A 21411-nucleotide genomic window follows, 5' to 3' on the forward strand; every position below is an offset into this window, starting at 1 on the left:
GTCTATTCTAAGCTGCCTCTTGTCTTTATGCGGTAAAAGCAAATTGGTTTTATTAACACTATCATTGCCTGTGTTTTATTATTTTGTTGTTATTGTCTCTTAGGGCATCAACTAGTTGAACATTGAAATTCAATTTACACACGTTCTATTTTTCTCCAGCTTACCACATGCTCGGAACATTCTTTTGTTTTTATGGAAACCTCACAAAAACTTATTGCACGTTTATATATATATATATATAGATCTAAGTTTCTATATATAATTGTATAGCTGTAAATATGTAATGCTTTAATAACACTCACCTAAGAACTTTACAAATCCTTGTGTTCCAATAATTCATGTTTCACCTCAAATGCTCTCCAAGCTCTTAACATATTATATTGCAATATACTTGTACACATATAGTTACTTCCATAAGCATGTAAAGTATTTGTTTTAAAATTTACATCATTTGCTAATTTTCAGTGTTAATAATTATTAGAAACTACATGCATGTAATTACTTTGCAAATAATTATGGTTTAACACAAAGTAGCTTAACGCTGGCATACATATATTGAACAAGTTTCTCTATGAAGGTAGCTTGTTATTTAAGTGAAGAGAACACTCGCATCACTAAATAAGTAGCTTTAACGTACGTTAGGGCTTCACATAATGGTGAATCATAATTTACTTGCTCACAATACATAGCAGTCACTATCATTCGCTTCGAAGAACTAAATACATATTTGGTCTAATTGACCCGGATTGGACCATTTAAACTGCACGCGCAAGCCTAATCGATAAAAGTGTGTTTCCTAGTTTGTAACAACCTTTTTTAATATGAAGTTAAGTAAGTTGTGTGAAGTTTTATCTCCATATGTCAATTAGTGTGTTTGGCAGCTGTTTGTTAACGACGTGAAAAGTTTTAGGTTATGAAAGATTAAACATTTATTTTTTTGTTAGTCCAAGTCAAACTTGAATCTCTAAATGGATAAACCTAAACTAAACCGGCTCACAACGGCTATTGACTATTGATTATTGTTGAATTAGACAGGAATCGGACTCTTAGACTATTGCCTAGCTCTAATACTGTATATACCAACATCATTATTTTAAATTTTTTTAAAGGATGCAACTAGCACAGCTCCTGTTATTAGGGTTTGAAAAAAATTGTATGTTAATAGCAAATACAACTCGCTACATACCGATATCGTTTTCTATCTGATGTCTACAATAATCGCCCCTCTGCATATATGTAATACTTAATATTGTGTGTTTTTAACATTTAAGAATATACAACAATTTTGCAAAAAGGTTTCCTCACTACGAGGCTGAGTTTGATTTAGTCCCAGTATATCATTCATATTTATATAAACTATTTCTCCGTTAACATTCGGCTCCAACAACAATACTTGTATATGTTCCTTCAGAATATTTTACATACTTACGGCATTACTGCCATTAGCTTTGCTTATTCTCAATTTTTTATTTTTCATATACCACTTTGCATGAAAGGTGAAGTTGACGTACAACTTCAGAATTCCCTAGCTATCTAACCGTATATAACTACGAGTACACAACAACAAAAGAGTTTGCAAAATTTTCGTAAAAAGCGTAAGTCATAAACCTTTTTATTGTTGTTCTGGTACAACAGGTAAAAGTGAACGTAAACCAAGAGCCATAAACCTACAAAAATTGTAAGCGGGAAATATAAAAAAATGTATACAGTTATCAGCGGCCAATTTGTATTACTTATGTTGTTGGATGTAGCTTCAGTTATGATGCGTTCGGCTTTAATACGCTCTTGTTGAAAGGATTAATGATGCGAACAGTTTACAACTCTTTATGCGTATAAATAGTAAAATATGCTTCTGCTGTGTTTAAGCTTTGGAAGCAGTTGTATTTTTGAAAAGTTTTTCAAAGCGCTCAGATTAGGATAAATTCGATAATATTTTTCGAAAATGTGGAAGACATTTCTATACCTATGGTATTTCTCAACATTTTTCATCGTTAGTACTAAAAAATAACCATTGGGTACAACAACATACACATATTTGTATCGACAAACTTTACGCCGGAAAACTTGGTTTCCTACAAACGATGAGACATTATGAACATTTTTGGACGTCTTTTCCACTTTTAACAACGACATTAAGTCAAAAAGATATAAAACCTCGAAGTTGTTTCTTGAAAACCACTACAACTGACCCAGTTATAAAACGAAGTGGTCTCAAGATGAGGTTAGGACAACCAATAACCAAGTCGGTCTTAAAATTTTAGAATTTTGGATTTAAAAGTCATAATTCTTTACCCGATATCATTTTGCTCTATCAAAACTTAGTTAACGATACTAATACCGTACTTGTAAGTTACTCGGTTTAGCGGATTTATACTTGAGTAGAAATTTTTGTTTTTCACCACTACATCTACAGACTATATTCTCCTTTATATTAACTTCTACATATACTTCTACCCCTCCTATTGAGCTGTATTGCTATCTCTTCTTCTACCTCTATCTTTACTCCTACAATAATCTCTATTTTTTATTCTATATCTATATCTACTTGTATATCTATGCTTCTATCTCTGTTTATATTTCTACATTCGTCTCTCTCCTTACCTTGGCATGTATCTCTATATACTATTCTATCTCAGTCTCTACTTTAACCTATACAGAGTTAGAATTATTGAAAAAGAGTTTTCGGCATTTTGTGCCAATACTTTTTAGTATAAGTTTTTTTGAAAAGTTTATTAAGTCATAATTTAATAAACAGTAGTTTCTTACCTTTATTTTGTCTTAGCGAAATGTATCGGAATCGTTCAAATCTACGTTAGCAAGAAAATCAAGTCAAAAAGCATTTATATAACTTCTTAACTCAAGTGCCCTGTTTTGTTCCTAATCCCCTGCGCTTCAACCGTGTGCGACTGTCGATGTAGAATGAAAAAAGCTTCAAACGTTCATACAAAAAATCAATCCATAACTTCATATCGGTTTCGAATGACAGCGCTGGTATTAACTCTAAATTCAAACGAAATCTACGAAAATAATACAGGGTGTTGCGTTTAAAAGGACAACCCTGCATAAAGTTGCTGACTCTTTTCATTGAGTTAAGCAAAATTTTATGGAACGGCACTTGATTCTTATTCAACATAAATTGGCAACCATTCAAATGCGTTAAATTTAACAGCACAAAGTTCACAGGACGTCGCGACAGAACAACGAGAAAATTCATGCTACAATGTTTTAAGTCCTTCTTAAATACCAACTCCGTAAACAGTGTAGGTGAGCTCGAAGTTAGTCTGCAAATTTATTTCAATGGTTAATACAAATATATAGAATAATATATAGTGCTAAATACGGTTCGGCCCGCTTTAGCTTGTACTTTTTTCAGCACGTTTTGTAGCCAAATAACGGTTAATATGATTCTGAAAATTCCCAGGTAATTCATTTTGACACCTAGGAGTGTTTGAGTGAAAATATATTCAATTTCGAATGCTTGTCTAGCTACTAAGTATTAGGAATTCCGATTTAGTAATTAGACGAATCATTAGTTGGGCCATAACTACTTTTTAAATGGATCGATATAAAGCCTGATATCATCAAGCACTAATAAGTAAAATTGGTAATTATTACAATGCTAAATACACTATATCATGTTTTTACAAAAATAGAGAATGTAGCAACTAGCACAGCACTAGTAATATTTATAACAAGTGCTTCAATTACAAACTATTGGTTATTAAATTAAAATATATGTAATTTATAAGTTTGCATTTTAAACAGAATGTATACATAAATGCTCTGATTTCGTTCTTTATCGATAGCAAGCTAAAGCCCGTTATGCATGGATTGTACATTAGCAGAGAAGGAAAGGAAAAATGGCTCTCCATACTGCTTCCCTTAGGCAAATTATCAGAACTAATCATTCGATTTCGACGAGTACTTGCGACGTACTTCCACGAGGTCGAGTAAGAGAAATGGAGTGAGTTAAAGAGCATTGAGAGAGACAGAGTGATATTGATTTATCTGCACAATTTCAGTGATCTTCTATCTATGCAAGTTACCCTGCATATGCAGCTAAATTATAAAAAGAGTTTTAATATTTGTTCAGTTTCGGTAGATGAATTTAGCTTGCAAGGCAGAAATAACTCGTTTTTTTTGTGAATTTTTTTCTTTGAAGAGTCATTTTATGTAATAAGTAAACAATAAATATTTATTTGCAGACTTTAATGAACTTTAATAATCGGCGACTGATTTTCATAAAGTTTGGATTCCCTTGATCCCTTAGTTGATCTCTAGGATGACCTCCAAAAGTTGTCTGTAATGAAGATTTTTTTTCTTAAAATTATCTCAAACCAAAAAAACGAAAACTTAATATTACCATAGATTAATACAGCAAACGATCGAAGAACTTGTAAAATATGATAGTTATTGACAAGATGGCGGCTTCCCAAAAAAAAAAGCTCAGAAGCTGAAGAAGCTCAATATGCCCTCGGATATTCACCTAATTTAGAAGTGTTGGTGCTCATTTTACAAAGATTGCTTGACGCTTGTGCACGTGTGAAGTAGAGCAAACAAGAGAAAGAGAAACATAAAATCACACGAAAACTGAACTGAACACAGTCTCTATTATTATAACTTTTGTTTAAAAAATTTATTTTATCCGACAAATCTCTCCCAAACTATCCATTCCGCCGCAATTGCATGTGACTATGCACGAAGACATCAAACAGTACATCACCCTCGTGAATAATCTCAAACCACGATTTCATATCGGTGTCGAACGCAACTGCTGGTATTGCATTCAAATCCAAGCGTAGCCCACGAATATAATAAAATTTGTTACGCATGTAGAGACATCCCTCCATTAAGTTGCTATATCGTTTCATCGAGTTAAGAAAAATATGCAGCAGCGACCCTAGATTCCGATTCGCCATGAATTGGCAACCATTCAAACGGGTTAAATTGAGCAGCACAAAGTCCGCAGAACGCCATGGCAATACAATGAGAAAGTTTAAGCTGAAGCGTTTTATATTCTTTTTGTATTGCATTTTGATGGAGATGCTGCTGCGTTGCGTATTTTTGCTTATGTAACAGGACAATTTGCTAACAGTAGTACAGTTAAACTCCGTGTAAGTGTTCAACATCACTTGCTCTGTAAGTTTTTTAATGCACATGAATTTTTAAAATATTTATCAAAAGTAAACAAATCGAACCTTCGGGAATACATTTTGTAGGTTATGGTGCAGTAATAAAATCATTAATATCTGTATCGTTATTTGTAAAAACTTCATTTTTGCTCGACAATTACTGACTGTAATATTTTGCGGTCATTGAAGTTTTACATATGATAATTATGGGATGGCCTTGCTAATTTTGAAAATAAACACCGGAATCACTCACTCAAAAACAGATAACTAATAATTAGAATGTAATCATGCAATAATTAATACAATCGGAACGGTTATGTAATATTAATCAAACCCGATGTGTGTGTGTGAGCGTCTGACTGCCATACGAAAGATCATCGGCGCGAATCCCGAGTAGATGAAATCACATATTTTAGAAAAAAAACTTATTGTAGACATATTTCTAATAAGAAATAGATACTCTTAAGCTCGATCAAAGACGACTTAAGCCTTCTGCACGAATATTCGTATACTTATGCAAGAAGTGAGGCAAAGACCTCTGCGCTCTTTTGAAAAATTTTGCATATGAAAGCAATAACAAAGTGATCCAATTGAACTCAATATAAAAGATTATTCTAGCGGCAAAAAACATAGCTAATTATGTGTATACATATTTCGTATTTATATTAATAATTTATTCGATTCGCCACTCTCTAATCTAAATAAATCGTTTGTATGTATTTATATATATTGTTCTTAATGTTCCGCAACCATCAGCTGATTACTTTTATTACTCACACACTTTCTCTTTCTATCTCTCTCTCTCTCTCTATCTCACACTTTCTAGGTCAGTAATTCGGCTGTCCAAACATAAAGTGGAATATATTATTTTAATGATGCTCAAATCAATTCAGTTCATAAAAATATCGATGATGCTATTTTTACAACTTACCTACCTTACAACTCATCTTTTAACTTATAAAATTGAAAATAATCATTGCTAAAGAACTAGCATGGTCATCAAAAGAATTTCGAGAATTATGTAAATATTCATATATTTATATACATACATACATACATTTGTATATACCAACATATTCAATAAGAAGAATATATTCGAATGGATAACTTTCAAATGAAATAGAATAATATCCAGAAATGTTCAGCGTAGTACATCGAAAGACGTGCTTTAACGTGCTTCTACATAAATTTTGACTTGCACGTGTATTGGTATGTACATACATATGTACATATATTGACAATCTTCCACTTGCCATCCACTTCCCCTCGTCTACAACGACAACCTAAAGCAATTCGTTGCGGCTAAATGCAGCGCATGACCAAAAACACCGAAACAACCTGTCAATCTGGCAACCTGGCAGTCTGACCAGCATATTGATTTGAAGCTAACTGGATTCTTAATAATCCCATAGAATTGCATTTGAATGGAGAAAATACGCATGGGTATGCTTACAAAACAGAGACGCTCATGCTCATCAAATGCAATTGATTTTTGAACAAAAACAAGTAAACTCATTTCGAAATTGACCCAAAGTGGCTTTAAAAACTGGTGATTTCTATTGGTCTTTATATAAAAATATATCATGCATATACATATGTCTCGAAACAGAGAACAATCATTATTAAAATTAATGGAGCATATCCAAATTTTACATATACATATAATTATATATGGAATGTATGTGGGGATCACTGAGATATGTAAAGTAGGTCAGCTCAGTGTGGTGCAGTCTGGATAAGGCTAACTGGGCAGCGGCCTTCTAAGCCTGTCAAATTCCTAACGGATCTTTGGCCGCGAACTTGACTCAGACTATGATTTCAGGACTGAAGTTTTTTGGATTTCCTTTGAACGCTGAGCTGGTGCTTAAGATATTCGGTCACCTGAGTACGTAGGAGTGACACCCTGCAGAAATGCCTATTGGGTTTGAGCCGAGACTATCTCCATCTCTTGGCTGACCTAACAGTACGTTCCTATCCCGTCAGCATTAAGCTGATGTAATAGGTGTAGGTTGAGAAGACTCCTTCGTTGCGCTGAATGACTCTGAACGCATTGCCCCACAAGGACGTGTGTCAACCCTCGCCTTGGCTTCCTAACATAGATAACTTTTGACTGGTTCCGAGTGGGGACCCAACAGACATGAATACAGATAAAAAACAACGATGCGGACATTGGTCCGGAGTCGGAACCGAACTCGAAACCGGGCAGTGTTCCGTAAACGAAAGGCAGCGAAATAAATATCCTTTGAAAGTGGAGAATGGGAAGATCGGGCACCTCAGGTTATGTTAAAAGTCCCGGTAGAAAACAGACCACAAAAATATGAGTAGCATGCCAACATTTTTAAGTGGGCTAAAAAGGTGCTAAGCGGCGGCAAGCACAACTTTCTCTTATCAGTCAAGCGGCAGAGCTAACATGAGGCGGAATCCACCATAACCTTAGGGTCACGTCCTCAGTGTGAGAGTGAATCTTGGTTAGCCAGAGTTGGAGAGGTCTGGAAGGGAGCTAGATTAGCAAAGATGCGAAGTCGCGCTCCCGCCTGTCTTCCATCGAAACTCTTCACCCCTGACGGAATAGAGGAAATATGCGATACTAAAATCCATTTCCCCCAACTCGCAACTGGAGGTCGATAAAGCTCAAGAAAACCAATGAACCATATCTGCAAGCAAATGGCGAGTTGTCTTGGGATATTGGAATTGCATGTAGCAGTATGAGATAAAAGCTCTTCTAAGATTAAGGCAACTCTGATCGCACATTTTCTTCGCTCTTTGCTCAAAATAAAAAACTAATAACTTAGCGATTAGAAAATCTCAATATTAAATACCAAAACCCCCTACACAGAAGCATCAAAGAATATATGCGATCCAATCAAAAGCAGTAACTTCGGATGATTCTTTAGAAAGTCCACAAGTGACACATGCTGCTCAAAAGTTAAAAAATTTCAGTTCAATATAGTTCATAATAGTGCATGTTTTAACTTTTAATTCACTATTTTCTACTTGAAAATTCCAGAGCAGAGAAGCCAAATAGCAAGTGAAGAAGAAGGAGGGACACAGAAGAGAGGGAAGGAAAGTGCTGTGAATGCAAGACACACTAGCGGTAAAAAGAACAACTTGAGAATTCAAAATGCTTGAAGTTGTTTGCGTAAGACCGCAAAGAGATTCAAAAGACACACACACACATATTTACAGGTATATATTTAATATGTATTAAGCAATCAAGTAAAGGCTTGCTTTTCTATGTTTTCCAAAGTTCTCCATTTCTTGCCCATTTTTCGCTCGCTTTAGTTTGCTAGCCAACTATCATGAGACTCGCATCCGAGCAATAAGGTTGTCTACGACGAAGAATGTTCGAAAAAAAATCAACCCTACACCGCCCACTTGACGCAAACAATTCAGTTTAGTGCGAAGACGTCTCAATTTGGTAAATTGCAGCTACGCCCAGCTGAAGGAAGAAAGGATGCAGTTAACTACAGTAGAAATTGAATATATATGTTTACGTACACTAGTGTATAATAAACATTAGGGTGGTACTTAAATGTAAGAGGAAAGATTTTTGGTTTCGAGTGCCTAGGCCGCAGTACATACAGCGATAAAAGTATAGTCAAAGATATCGTAAATAAATTTAATCCTTCTTAATCACGTATCCATATTTGAACAGGCTGGAAAGAAGCCGATATTTTCCTGTCTTCATGCGTTCTAGCGTTGGATCTAGGGGCTTTGCACGCATTAGTCAGCACTTCTGCCCCAGAGTGGGTCGTAAATGAGCCAATAAGCTAGCTCTTAGCAAGGTTCCATGTCCTTACTGGACACTATCCCATTGGCACCAACGCAGTGAGTCCAAAAATTTTGGACAAAGCAACTTTACAAAGTTGTAGGAAAATGGAAACATCTGGACACTTTCTCCTCCACTGTCGAGCTTTCGGCAGACTGAGGTTAAAGCAACCCGGTTGCCATACTTTAGACGGACATTGCAAATGGGATGGAATTGATATTAGCCGCCTTAATAAATTTGAGGCAGGCTCTAGGCGCTTTCTCGATATGCGGCGGTGTTTTTGATTCATACCTGGATGTTCTGCGCACACAACGAACAATCAATTTGGTGCCTTCAAATGAGATCGATTCTTTATTGTGTTAAGGATCACCCTAATATGCCTTCGTACTTACCAACTTCATTAGCAGCGTCTTGTGTCTCACTGTGACAATTACCTGTTTGCGTTCTTCATAAACGCTAACGCAGTAATGTGGCATTAACATTAGCACTTTATTAATGTCATTGTCATTAATAAAATTTCCATTAAGGTGTGATATGCAATTTGCTGTGGGTTGCACGGCATGTCGCAGCTGTCACGCATTGTTTTATTGCCACTGCTCACCTGCCTGTCATTACGACCTGCCACAAACGCGCTGAAACAGCATGCGACTGTAAACTTGCCCGCCATTCTAATCTTAGAATTGTGCGCAAATCGTCGAGACGTCTAAGTCATAAAGGGAGGCAGATTAACAATTTGTTAAAAGTGACCTTAATCTCCACAGTGGGGTCGTCTTGTATATTAAGGGGTCACAAACTGTTGTAAATATATTAATTTACTTTTGTAGTTATACGTATCTTATACGACTGCCAACGTGGCAGCAGAAGAAGGAAGATTTCTTATCTTAATATATTGTTGAGTCTAACTCATTTGTTCTCGTGACTTTCTTTCTGGAAAGGCCAGCGTTCATATCGTTATTAGACCTTCCAGGCGGTTCTTTTAACGGTTATATTGAATCAACTGATAGAATTTCGGTCCAAAAGACGTTTTTTCTTTTTTCTAAGATTCGAGATATCATCTAGCGGTTGTGTAATCATTCCTTATACCTTTTGGATATTTCGTCTCGGAATGATAATATATCAAAACTTTTTTCAATTTTTTTGCTTCTTGGGTCGAAGATTTTTCGAATAAATTCCTTATGTTAGATCAAGAAAATCGGTAAATACTTTTGTACTCATTGTATATAGCCCAATGGTACCCGATGATGAGAAGTGGTCTCGGAAAGCCTTTTGGATTTTTTTATGGCAAGCCATAAATAAAATCTTACCTAACTTCTTTCAATTGTTTTTCTACTCCTTCAAATCTACTTTGAAGAGAAAAAAAAATATGTCGCAGTTTATTCGAAAAGATCACGTAAGGTTGATCGAAAAGATCGGTAGTTATTATCGTTATATATTACCCAAGTACTCTCCTAGATATTCAAATATCAAAAGTATCCGAAAGCCTTTTGAACATTTTTATATATCAAATTTTTTTTCAATTATTCAATTCAAATTTGTATTTAGGAGGCCGAATATTCTTCAAATAGATATTTTATGAAAAATATATATCAAGAAAATTGGTAGGTATTATCATATCATGGTAACCGATGATCAGAAGTAGTCTACAAAGACCTTTTGAATGCTTTTATAGCACGCCGGACACAATTTCGCTCCTGACTTAATCAAAAATAAATTGATGAGTAAGATCTTCCATATCTGCAAAGTTTTAAAGCAAATTTGATTAAGAGTCAATCGTCCTATGTTCTAATAGGTCAGAGGCAGTTTGGTTCACTTCCATTTGGACCTGCCAAATAGCATTGAAAACGAAGCATCAATGATTCAGTAATTTGCTCTTCCTTTCTCTTTTATACTTAGCCTTTTCTAGTCACAATGGCTCCACAGCTTATTATTAAAATACTACTAGAATACTCCTCTCTCTAACACAGGTATCTCTCGCTGGTTAGCCATTAAGTACCACGTAATATCACAAACATGACAAGCCTTCATCCCCGTCAACGAAGTTAAATAAACTAAATGATGTGCCAAATACCCGCACGTTTTCACAGCCATCCTCAAAATAAAGGAAATCGTAAAGTATTCTAGTAAACTCAATTGGTGCACGTAATTTGAAGCGGCGAAATGACAATAGCCACAGCTGTTCTTGGCAAGCGCCGAAGAATGTAAGCAATTGTTATTTGTGGTGGCCAGACTATAGCCCTGTTACGGTATTTTATGAATACAATGCAATAACAAAGATATAAACAAATTATTATATAAAGCAATGTAAAGATGTGAATATATTGAAAGTGCTTTTCTCCTCTATTTACCCCCCTAAAACCCCCGGAAATAGAGGATACTCCAGCGCATATGCCACGTTGCCGCAATGACAGCTTTTACTTCATTGCAACTCAGCGCAGGCTTGCTTTTGTCTATAGATTCCCCTTTCACTTTCTTACACTTACTCTGCAATTTTGCCGTTATTGTTTAAATGATAATGTAAAATTAATTGTTTCAATTATGTTGAGTGACAACGTACAAATTGTTGTTACTATTGTAGACATTCACAGAAACTGATAATTGAGAGTTCATATTACAAATTTGAGAGTGAGTTTAAGGTATAGCTAAAATCCAACCAAATGCAGATATGGTATAACTAAAAAGTAAATTAGAGCGCTTTAAGGGAGTACTGGCAAGGCTTGGCCCTTGGGTGCAAGGAATCAGTACTGATCAGTTATCCATACTATGGTGTTCATGCGACTTCTAATCCCGCGACAACTAAGCTCACAACCCACCGTACAACATCATACAACACAACATAACACAATGCAACATCATACACCACCTACAACACACCATATCACCCACCAACACAACCATATACTTGTACAACTAACCAACCACACTATACACCGACACTTCAATCATCATCTTTTCACCACCCAAATAAACAAAAAGGATTGTTCAGACCAGAATTCTCATCTTTCGTTTCTCGACACCAGTTCGAAAAGGAAAACCGTAGCAGCGAAGTTTGTTCGGAAGTGCCCCAAAGTGTATTGAACCTAAAAGAATTTAAAATTTTGTAATATTATATATAAAAGTGAAATTTTATATCAAACCAAAATAAAGTGTATTGAAATTAAAGAATTTAAAATTTTTGAAATTTTATATCAAATCAAAGTCAAGTGCATTTAACATTAAATACTTTAAAATATTATATTATATTTAAGTGAAATTGTATTGCGGAAAAAATAAAGCAAAGTGAGTAACTAAGTGGTCCTTCGAGCCTCCTTGAAAGGCACCTATCAAAAAAAAAAAATAAAATAAAAAAGTGAAATCTTTTCAAAACATAAGTACTAATATACATACTATACTAAGTGGTTAAATTAAATTACAACAAACGGGCGCGAAACCAACTAAAATATATAAAAAAAAAAAAAAAAGACCAAAAAATTAAAAACGGGCGCGATTTAACACAAACTAAGAAACAAAATCAACATAAAGCACGGGAACTAAATCCACCAAGCAAGCAGAGAGAAGGACAGTAACGCACAGGAAAAACGCCGGAGACAACAACAAAAAACCCATAATAAAAATAAAAAAAAGAAGAGAAAGGAAGTATTGCCACCCATAAACCCTTGGCGGAAAAAAAAGTGAGTCCATTCCGATTTGATTTTATGCGCATATGTACATATGTATGTATGTTAGATACAGTTTTATCGGTTTTCGGTGGAAATAAATAACCGAACGATATAACTGAAAAAGAACAAAAAAAAAATATATATATATATATATATTATACGGTACCTGCCTCAGCTTATTTCGTGCCTCCAAACACACCGTTATATTCTTTAAAAAAAAAAAAAATAAAAATAAAAATAAAAAATAAAAAAAAAAAAAAATTTTCAAAGTCAAGTATTCCTACTTGCGATATTTTCAGCGGTACCCCTTGGGCTAATAAAGCAACAAGCAGGATCGCTTAAAACGCATAAGCAAAGGCTAACAAAAACTCACATATATTACAGAAATACATACATACATATGTGCAAATACCTATAATTAAATACAAAATTTTGGGCTTTAAAACTTTGCCGCGAAATATTATATATTAACCGCAAGTAACATCTTTTCTAATTTGCCTACATAATCATATGGTACATACATAAATTAGCTAATTCTAAAAGTTTCAAAAATAAAAATTACTGTTCAAATACCTGCCTGCTTAATTCGTGTCTCCAAACACATCACAAGACAAAATACAAAAACAATTTTATAAGTCAAGTTCATCGACTTGCAAACTTTCCAGCGATACCCCTTGGGCCCATAAAGCAACAAGCAGGATCGCTCAGAACATATAAGCAAAGGCAGAAAGAAAAAAAAAAAAAACAACAACAATACAATTATCGGCATTTATGTATGTACACATATTTTCTTAAGCATTGGCACATTTCCCGCGCTAAATATATACCGCAACCCAACCCTTTTGCTCTTCATTTCTCTTATATATTCTCTTAAAAAATATACATAAAAAGTAATATATTTACAATTATATATATATAAATATATATAGGCGCTCTCAGCAAAACTTTACAAAAACGCGTTACATGTATGCATGTACATATATGTATATGTACACATGTCAATATAACTAAAAGGTATACGGTCAAAACGGATTAGCATATGCAAACATATGAAAATTAAAATTAACATACATAGGTATGCAGATATATATACATTTGTTGTTAAGAATAATTTTATTTTCGCGTTCCTTTTAAACAAATGTATATAGATACATATAATAAAAACGAATATACATACATACAAAATATACAAATTATTCGCGAGTGAAACGAATACCCAGTAAGCAATTTCGGCAATTTTTAAGATAATAATAATACGGACATAAATTTTAATAAAATAAATTGACTTGTCCGATAAAAAAAAAAAAAAAAAAAATTACAACAGACTAATTTTTTTTTTAACTACAGCTTTGGGTAGCAAACTAAAATTTTTTTTGCTACAACCGTATTATAGCAAATATTTAATACAAAACTATTTTAATAGCTAGCTAATAGCTTTTAATTTAATTCAAAAATTTATAAATGCAATCTGATAAAGCAAAAGAGGTTAAACAACGAACACCTCTATCATTAGAAATTCCAAAAATGGCTGATGATGATAAAGCACAAGGCACACCCGCAGAAGCTACACGCTCAAAGCAGGGTGCAAAACAAAAAAGAACCAAAGACAATTCACTGTCAAGGTTCATAACTGAAAGTGACAGTTTTATTAGATACTGCACACGGTTTTCGGCTTCGCCTATTAACGACAATACAGAATCAGTCCTAAATTTAAAAATTCAAAGCATAGATAATATATGGGCACGCGTTCTGACAGCGTACGATACAATATTAGATACTGACGACGCTGAACTTCCAGAAAACATTAAAGCTTCGGCGTCAGCCAAATATGAAAACTGCCTCGATCAATACGAAACTACGAAGGCAATGATATTAGACCAAATAAATTTATTAAGGCCATGTAGAGCCACTACTCCTCCTCCGAGAGAAGTTACAAATTCAAAAGAAAACCTAGATACAGGTATATTTTTAAAAGTACCAGCTTGTGATACTGAAGTTTTTCATGGAGGTTATGATCAATGGCCGTCCTTCCGGGACATGTTCACTGCCGTGTATATCAACCATCCTAAACTTTCACGAGCACAAAAGCTGTACCATCTCAGGTACAAAACAAAAGGGGAAGCAGGCAGTATTGTCAAGCGTTTCGCTTTGAATGACGAAAATTTTAATCTGGCTTGGGATGCACTGGTCGAAAGATACGAAAACGAAAGAGTATTGGTAGATAACCAAATAACTATTTTAATGAATTTACCAAAAATTCAACAAGAAACCAGCCAAGAATTTCAAAAACTATACTCGACAGTGACTAATTGCTTATCTGTGTTAGAAACACAAAATGTATCCACAGAATCGTGGGACCCTATCCTAGTAAATATTTGCGCAGCGACACTACCTGATGCTGCTTTGCTACGATGGGAGCAATCACTAGTGGCAAGAAAGAAATCGCCAAAATGGCATCAAATGAAAGAATTTTTAACAACTCAGTACGAAATAGCTGAGCGAGTAGATAAAAAGGTAGTTAAGCCAAAAGGTCATCAAAATGACTCAAATAAAAACTTTTTTAAACCCCAAGTCAGTAATAACACACAATATAATAGACACGTTAATAGAAGCCAAACATTCGTGTCAAACCAAACAAACCATTGGCAATCATTATGTGAAATCTGTAAAGGAGGACATAATATAAGATCTTGCGAGAAATTTAAAAAAATGTCCGTTTCAGATAGAAACAATCTTGTCCGACAACATAAACTTTGCATCAACTGTCTGTCCAACTCTCACGGGACAAAAGACTGTGAAAGCAAATTCAGTTGTGTGTACTGTCAACGACGACATCACTCATTGCTTCACATAACCAATTTTACAAATATGAAGCAAAATCATATACATAAAACCACGGGCCTAGTCGCGACAACCAAATCAGGTAATCCCGAAATCCCGAATCCCGAAAATAAAGAGGAACACCCATGTTGCTCAAAAGCAGCAAAAGTTCAAGCGCTTCATTCTGAGAATGAAAGCAAAATTCTTTTACCCACAGCGGTCATTGCTATAGAACATAAAGGAGATTTATTCAAATTAAGAGCATTAATAGATCAAGGCTCTCAAAGATCCTTTATATCATCAAAAGCTCAAAATCGGCTAAAATTGCCAGTCAAAACTTCGAGTTTCCAAATTTCGGGAATGGGCGGAAGAATTATACAAAATTCAAATAAAGTTTGCCCAATCACCATAGTTTCTCCAAACGCGGATATACGAATAGATGCACAAGCCATTGTTCTACCGCAGCTCACTAATTTGCTTCCAAGCTATGAAGTAAATAAAAAACAGTGGGAAAAATGCTCATATCTCAAATTAGCAGATCCCAACTGCCATACCCCATCACAAATCGACATATTATTGGGCAGCGACTTAATACCTCAAATAATTCTTGAAGGTATAGAGAAAATCTCTAATAAATTATTAGCCCAAAACACAATCTTTGGATGGATATTAAGTGGCCAAGTCACAGAAAAAATTAACTCCTTCACAACTCAAGTTGAAAATATTTCAAACGAATATTTAAATAATCAACTCAAAAAATTCTGGGAAGTAGAAGAACTACCTCAAATCACAAAACCTTCAGAAGAAGACCTGGCATGCGAAGCCCATTACCAGTCCACAACAACAAGAAACGAACATGGTCGTTATGTTGTGCGACTCCCATTCAAGCCCACCTTTCCAGAAACGATAGCTCTAGGCCACTCGAGAATATCAGCAGTCCAGCAATTCCTAAGCTTGGAAAAAAGCTTGATAAAGAAAAGCGAGCTTAAATCAGCATATGATGACGTGATGGATGAATATCTTGACCTCAATCATATGGAAGAAGCTGTACCATATGAAAAAATATCTAAAGGTAGATATCTATCTTTTTATCTTCCACATCACGGGGTAATAAGACCAGATAAAATCACAACAAAAGTACGAGTTGTTTTTAATGCCTCAAAGTGTACGAGCTCAGGCAAATCACTCAATGATGTACTATACACAGGGCCAACATTACAACCTGATCTCATGCTGCTAATACTAAATTGGCGCATGTTTAAATATGTTTTCAATGGAGATGTAGAGAAAATGTATAGACAAATTTTAGTACATAAAGATGACCAAGATTTTCAGCGGATAGTCTTCCGAAAATCAAGTAATAGTCCAATCAGCGACTACAAACTTAAAACAGTTACCTTTGGCATCAATTGTGCACCCTATTTAGCCATTAGGACATTACTTGAAGTGGCAAAAACCTGTCAAACAAATTTGCCTTTAGCAACTTCTGTGCTACAAAAACAAACATACGTTGATGATATTCTATCAGGTAGTCACAGCCTCTCATTAGCTTGCGAATCACTATCTCAAGTGATCAAAGCACTAAATTCAGCCGGGTTCCCCCTAAAGAAAATTACATCAAATCATCCTGAGATAATAAAAAACATAAAAGGGGAAGACTTATTAGATACTAACTTCCTTAAATTTGAAAAGGCCAGTACTACAAAAACTCTCGGGATTCAATGGAATGCGATAACAGATCAATTCTCATATACAATTGAGTCAATATCTGCAATATCCGCCATAACCAAACGTCAAATACTTTCCTCGGTGGCAAAACTTTTCGACCCCGCAGGATGGCTTTCGCCAATAATGATTCAAGCAAAAATCCTCATTCAAGAACTGTGGCAAGACGGCACTGAATGGGATGAGCAAGTAAAACCCATACGTTTAACAAAGTGGGTTCAATTTGCAAACAATCTACATACCATCTCGGAAATTCGAATTCCTCGATGGGTAAATTTCGCACCTGACTATAATGTAGAATTACATGGCTTCTGTGATGCCTCTGAAAAGGCCTATTGTGCAACAGTTTACGTACGCACTGAATATGATAACAAAATATCTTCACGTCTTTTAGTAGCCAAAGCCAAAGTTGCTCCGCTGAAGACACTCAGCCTGCCACGGCTCGAACTGAATGGTGCACTTCTGTTAGCAAAATTAGTCTCAATTGTCCAAACCCATCTGAAATTAACCAATCATAAAATGTACCTTTGGTCAGATTCAGAAATAGTTTTAGCATGGTTAGAAAAACCACCATATACCTGGAAGACTTATGTATCTAACCGTATATCTCAAATATTAGACTTAGTTGGCCCAGCACAATGGCAACATGTTGCAAGTGCAGATAATCCAGCGGATCTTGGGACAAGAGGCTGCAAACCACTTCATCTCACCAGCACTACACTCTGGTGGAACGGTCCTACGTGGTTAACAGAATCACAAGAAGTCTGGCCAAAGTCTCCCGCTCGCAATATAATAGCTCCTGAAATTCGGAGAATTGAAAACTTTCATATCACTCCTGATGAAGATGATATATTACATCGATTTTCATCATTCCCAAAAGCACTAAGAGTAGTCGCTTACATGTTTAAATTTATCCAAAGACTCAAACAAAAGGTTAAAGGAATAACAAATGATCCTTCCGTACAACTAACGCATTCCGACATGCAACATGCCAAGGTCCTCCTTATTACATATACACAAACTCGCTATTTCAAGCGGGAGAAATCAAAGTTAGTCGAAAGACGACCCCTCGATAAGGGAAGCTCACTTCTCGTTTTAAATCCTTTTTTGGACACTAAAGGATTAATCCGGGCACATGGAAGACTAGTGAATTCCAGCCTTAGTTATAACGAACGACATCCCATTATAATTCCCGAGAAATCCCGTTTTACTTATTTATTTTTAATATATCTTCACCAACTTACATTACATGGTGAGCATCGCTTGATGCAACAAATGGTCCGACTAGAATTTTATATACCGCGCCTAAAGCCACAAATTAAAAGAACGATTTTTATGTGTAAACAATGCACATTGTACAAGCACAAAATACGCACGCAGATCATGGCAGCTTTGCCACCTGAACGCTGCAATTTTGCTCTTCCCTTTACCATTACTGGGGTCGATTTTGCTGGACCTTTCCAGATAAAGGCCTCTATGTTAAGGTCTTCCTCATTCAGAAAAGGGTATGTGGCTGTCTTTGTATGTTTCACGACAAAGGCAGTACACCTCGAGCTATGTTCAGATCTGTCTACTGCGGCTTTTCTCGCAGCATTTGCACGCTTTGTCGGACGACGCGGATTTCCATCAAAAATGATGAGCGACAATGGGAAAAACTTTATCGGAGCTCAAAGAGCCACAGAGAAAGAGTTTGTAAAATTTACTAAAGAAGTCTCCCCAGAAATTGTTAAAAAATATGCACCACAAGGAATTGATTGGCAGTTTATACCCCCCTGTTCTCCCCACATGGGCGGACTCTGGGAATCAGCTGTAAAAAGCTTTAAGTCCCATTTAAAGAAAACGGCAGGTAATCATAAATTCAATTATGAGGAATTTACCACACTACTCGCTCGTATAGAAGCCGTACTAAATTCAAGACCCATCTCACCACTCTCGCAAGATCCCTCCGATTTCACAGCTCTTACACCTGGACATTTCCTCAGAGGAGCTCCACTTCTCGCCATACCTGAGGCAGAAGGAGACTCACTCAATTTAATAGACCGATGGGAAAAAATTAAGATACTTCATCATGAATTCAGCCATAGATGGAAGGAAGATTACCTTAAAGATCTCCATAAGAGACATCGGTGGAAAACGATCCAGAAGGAACCAAATACGGGCGAATGCGTCATCATACATGATGAATGTCTTCCTCCAACAGAATGGCGACTAGGCCGCATTGAAAAGGTCCATCGGGGACGAGATGGTCACATAAGAATAGTAGACGTACGAACGCAAACTGGTATACTAACTCGACCATTAGTAAAATTGTGTTTTCTTCCGAACACCGAAGAAGCGATTACACAAACCCCGCCAAGACAAGCGCATAAATAAAATCAAAACCGACAATTAATTCGTTTAACTCGAAATACTACCGTTTTATAATCCGTACATGCAAATCTAACACTAACAAGCGCGATTAAAAATTAACGACAACATATGTAGTCACATATACATATATATATATATATATATATATATATATATATATATATTTTTAAGCCACGTAACAAATATCATAATTCAAAATTATGAGCCAAACCATATTTTAATATATTCCTATTCCAATAGAAATGGACGTAGAAGATATACACAGCGCTCCCAAGACTGTGAGGTCCGTAATTGCTGCGCCTAGAGCATCTGGTCCACCCATCGCAGCACCAAGGATGCAAAGCGCCACGGCACCACACAGCCAATCATCTGCAGCAGCAGTCAGGGATGCAAACGAGGAGCAGTTTGATGAGCATCTGCCTCCACGATGCAGTCTATGCCATCGACCTCACGTCCTGAAGAGGTGCACCATCTTCAAAAGCATGAAGCCCGCTCAACGCCAACAGATCGCCAGAGCCCACGGACACTGTATGACTTGCTTGGCAGATAGTCACTCCACCTTTGAGTGTATAACCGACGGATCGTGCCAATATTGCCAACGACCGCATCATACTCTGTTCCATCGATTCCCTCGACGTGCAAATCCGTCCACCACGCAGACCAGTCACCGGCACAGACAACAAGGGAATCCCGTCCAGCGCCAAAGAATACATCGCCCGAAGCCATCCAGAGGGGCACGCTCGCGGCCACCTCCACCACCCTATGGTCATCGCAACCAGCGGCAAAGGGCAACCGGATTGAACGCCGTAGTGAGCACTCTGCAACAGTTGCAGAGACTTCTAGGCAATTAATTCGCCTAGGGGGGCCGGGATGTTCATGCGACTTCTAATCCCGCGACAACTAAGCTCACAACCCACCGTACAACATCATACAACACAACATAACACAATGCAACATCATACACCACCTACAACACACCATATCACCCACCAACACAACCATATACTTGTACAACTAACCAACCACACTATACACCGACACTTCAATCATCATCTTTTCACCACCCAAATAAACAAAAAGGATTGTTCAGACCAGAATTCTCATCTTTCGTTTCTCGACACCAGTTCGAAAAGGAAAACCGTAGCAGCGAAGTTTGTTCGGAAGTGCCCCAAAGTGTATTGAACCTAAAAGAATTTAAAATTTTGTAATATTATATATAAAAGTGAAATTTTATATCAAACCAAAATAAAGTGTATTGAAATTAAAGAATTTAAAATTTTTGAAATTTTATATCAAATCAAAGTCAAGTGCATTTAACATTAAATACTTTAAAATATTATATTATATTTAAGTGAAATTGTATTGCGGAAAAAATAAAGCAAAGTGAGTAACTATATGGTATTAACTTAAAAATTGCCTAATTAAACTTGGAGTTCTTCAAAACTCCAAATGGTTTTTCCTAAACATAGCAGATTAAACTCGTGTTTCTGATCAACGTCTGAGCTCGGTTACAACGACTGTAAGTTGAGTCTATTGACATCCAATACTAACTTAAAGGAAATCCTGCACTAATAAAATGGACGAATGCCTTAAACAAATATTCATGTCAAATTTCGTGAAGATATCATGTCAAATAAAATAGTTTTCTAAATAAAATCTTGATTTAGATAGTCCAGTTTGTATGGCAGCCACAGGCTATAGTGGTCCAATATCAAAGGTTCCGCTTATTTGAGAGAAAAAAGCGTGTGCAAAATTTCAGATCGATATACCAAAAACTGAGGGATTAGTTATAAATCGTTTCGGCTGGTCACGTTGATCAGTTATCTATAAAATTTATGCGTTCTCCGACGCTTCCCTCTGGATGTTAAAATCTTTGCAACAAACTTAATATAACCTTTACAGGTTTATCCATGCATAAAAAATTGTCATTTTATTAAGA

At 35.9% G+C, this 21411-nt stretch overlaps 2 protein-coding genes across 2 annotated transcripts in view; one reads left to right on the top strand and one right to left on the bottom strand.

The window, feature by feature from the left end:
- The window catches only part of Elk (Eag-like K[+] channel), a 162035-nt gene that overhangs the window by 88020 nt on the left and 52604 nt on the right, over window positions 1–21411 (bottom strand). The gene's annotated exons all lie outside the window — the stretch shown is intronic.
- On the top strand, window positions 11673–20850 carry LOC138857078 (uncharacterized). The gene is made up of 2 exons (XM_070108509.1): window positions 11673–12177; window positions 19713–20850. The coding sequence occupies exon 2, from the start codon at window positions 19715–19717 to the stop codon at window positions 20321–20323; it is 609 nt and encodes a 202-aa protein (XP_069964610.1). The 5' UTR covers window positions 11673–12177; window positions 19713–19714; the 3' UTR covers window positions 20324–20850.

This window comes from Bactrocera oleae, chromosome 4, assembly GCF_042242935.1.
Source record: "Bactrocera oleae isolate idBacOlea1 chromosome 4, idBacOlea1, whole genome shotgun sequence".
Taxonomy (NCBI): Eukaryota; Metazoa; Arthropoda; class Insecta; order Diptera; family Tephritidae; genus Bactrocera; species Bactrocera oleae.

Bases quoted from the DNA above. Each gene is read 5' to 3' on its own strand.
- LOC138857078 (XM_070108509.1), top strand. From the start codon at position 19,715: ATGGACGTAGAAGATATACACAGCGCTCCCAAGACTGTGAGGTCCGTA.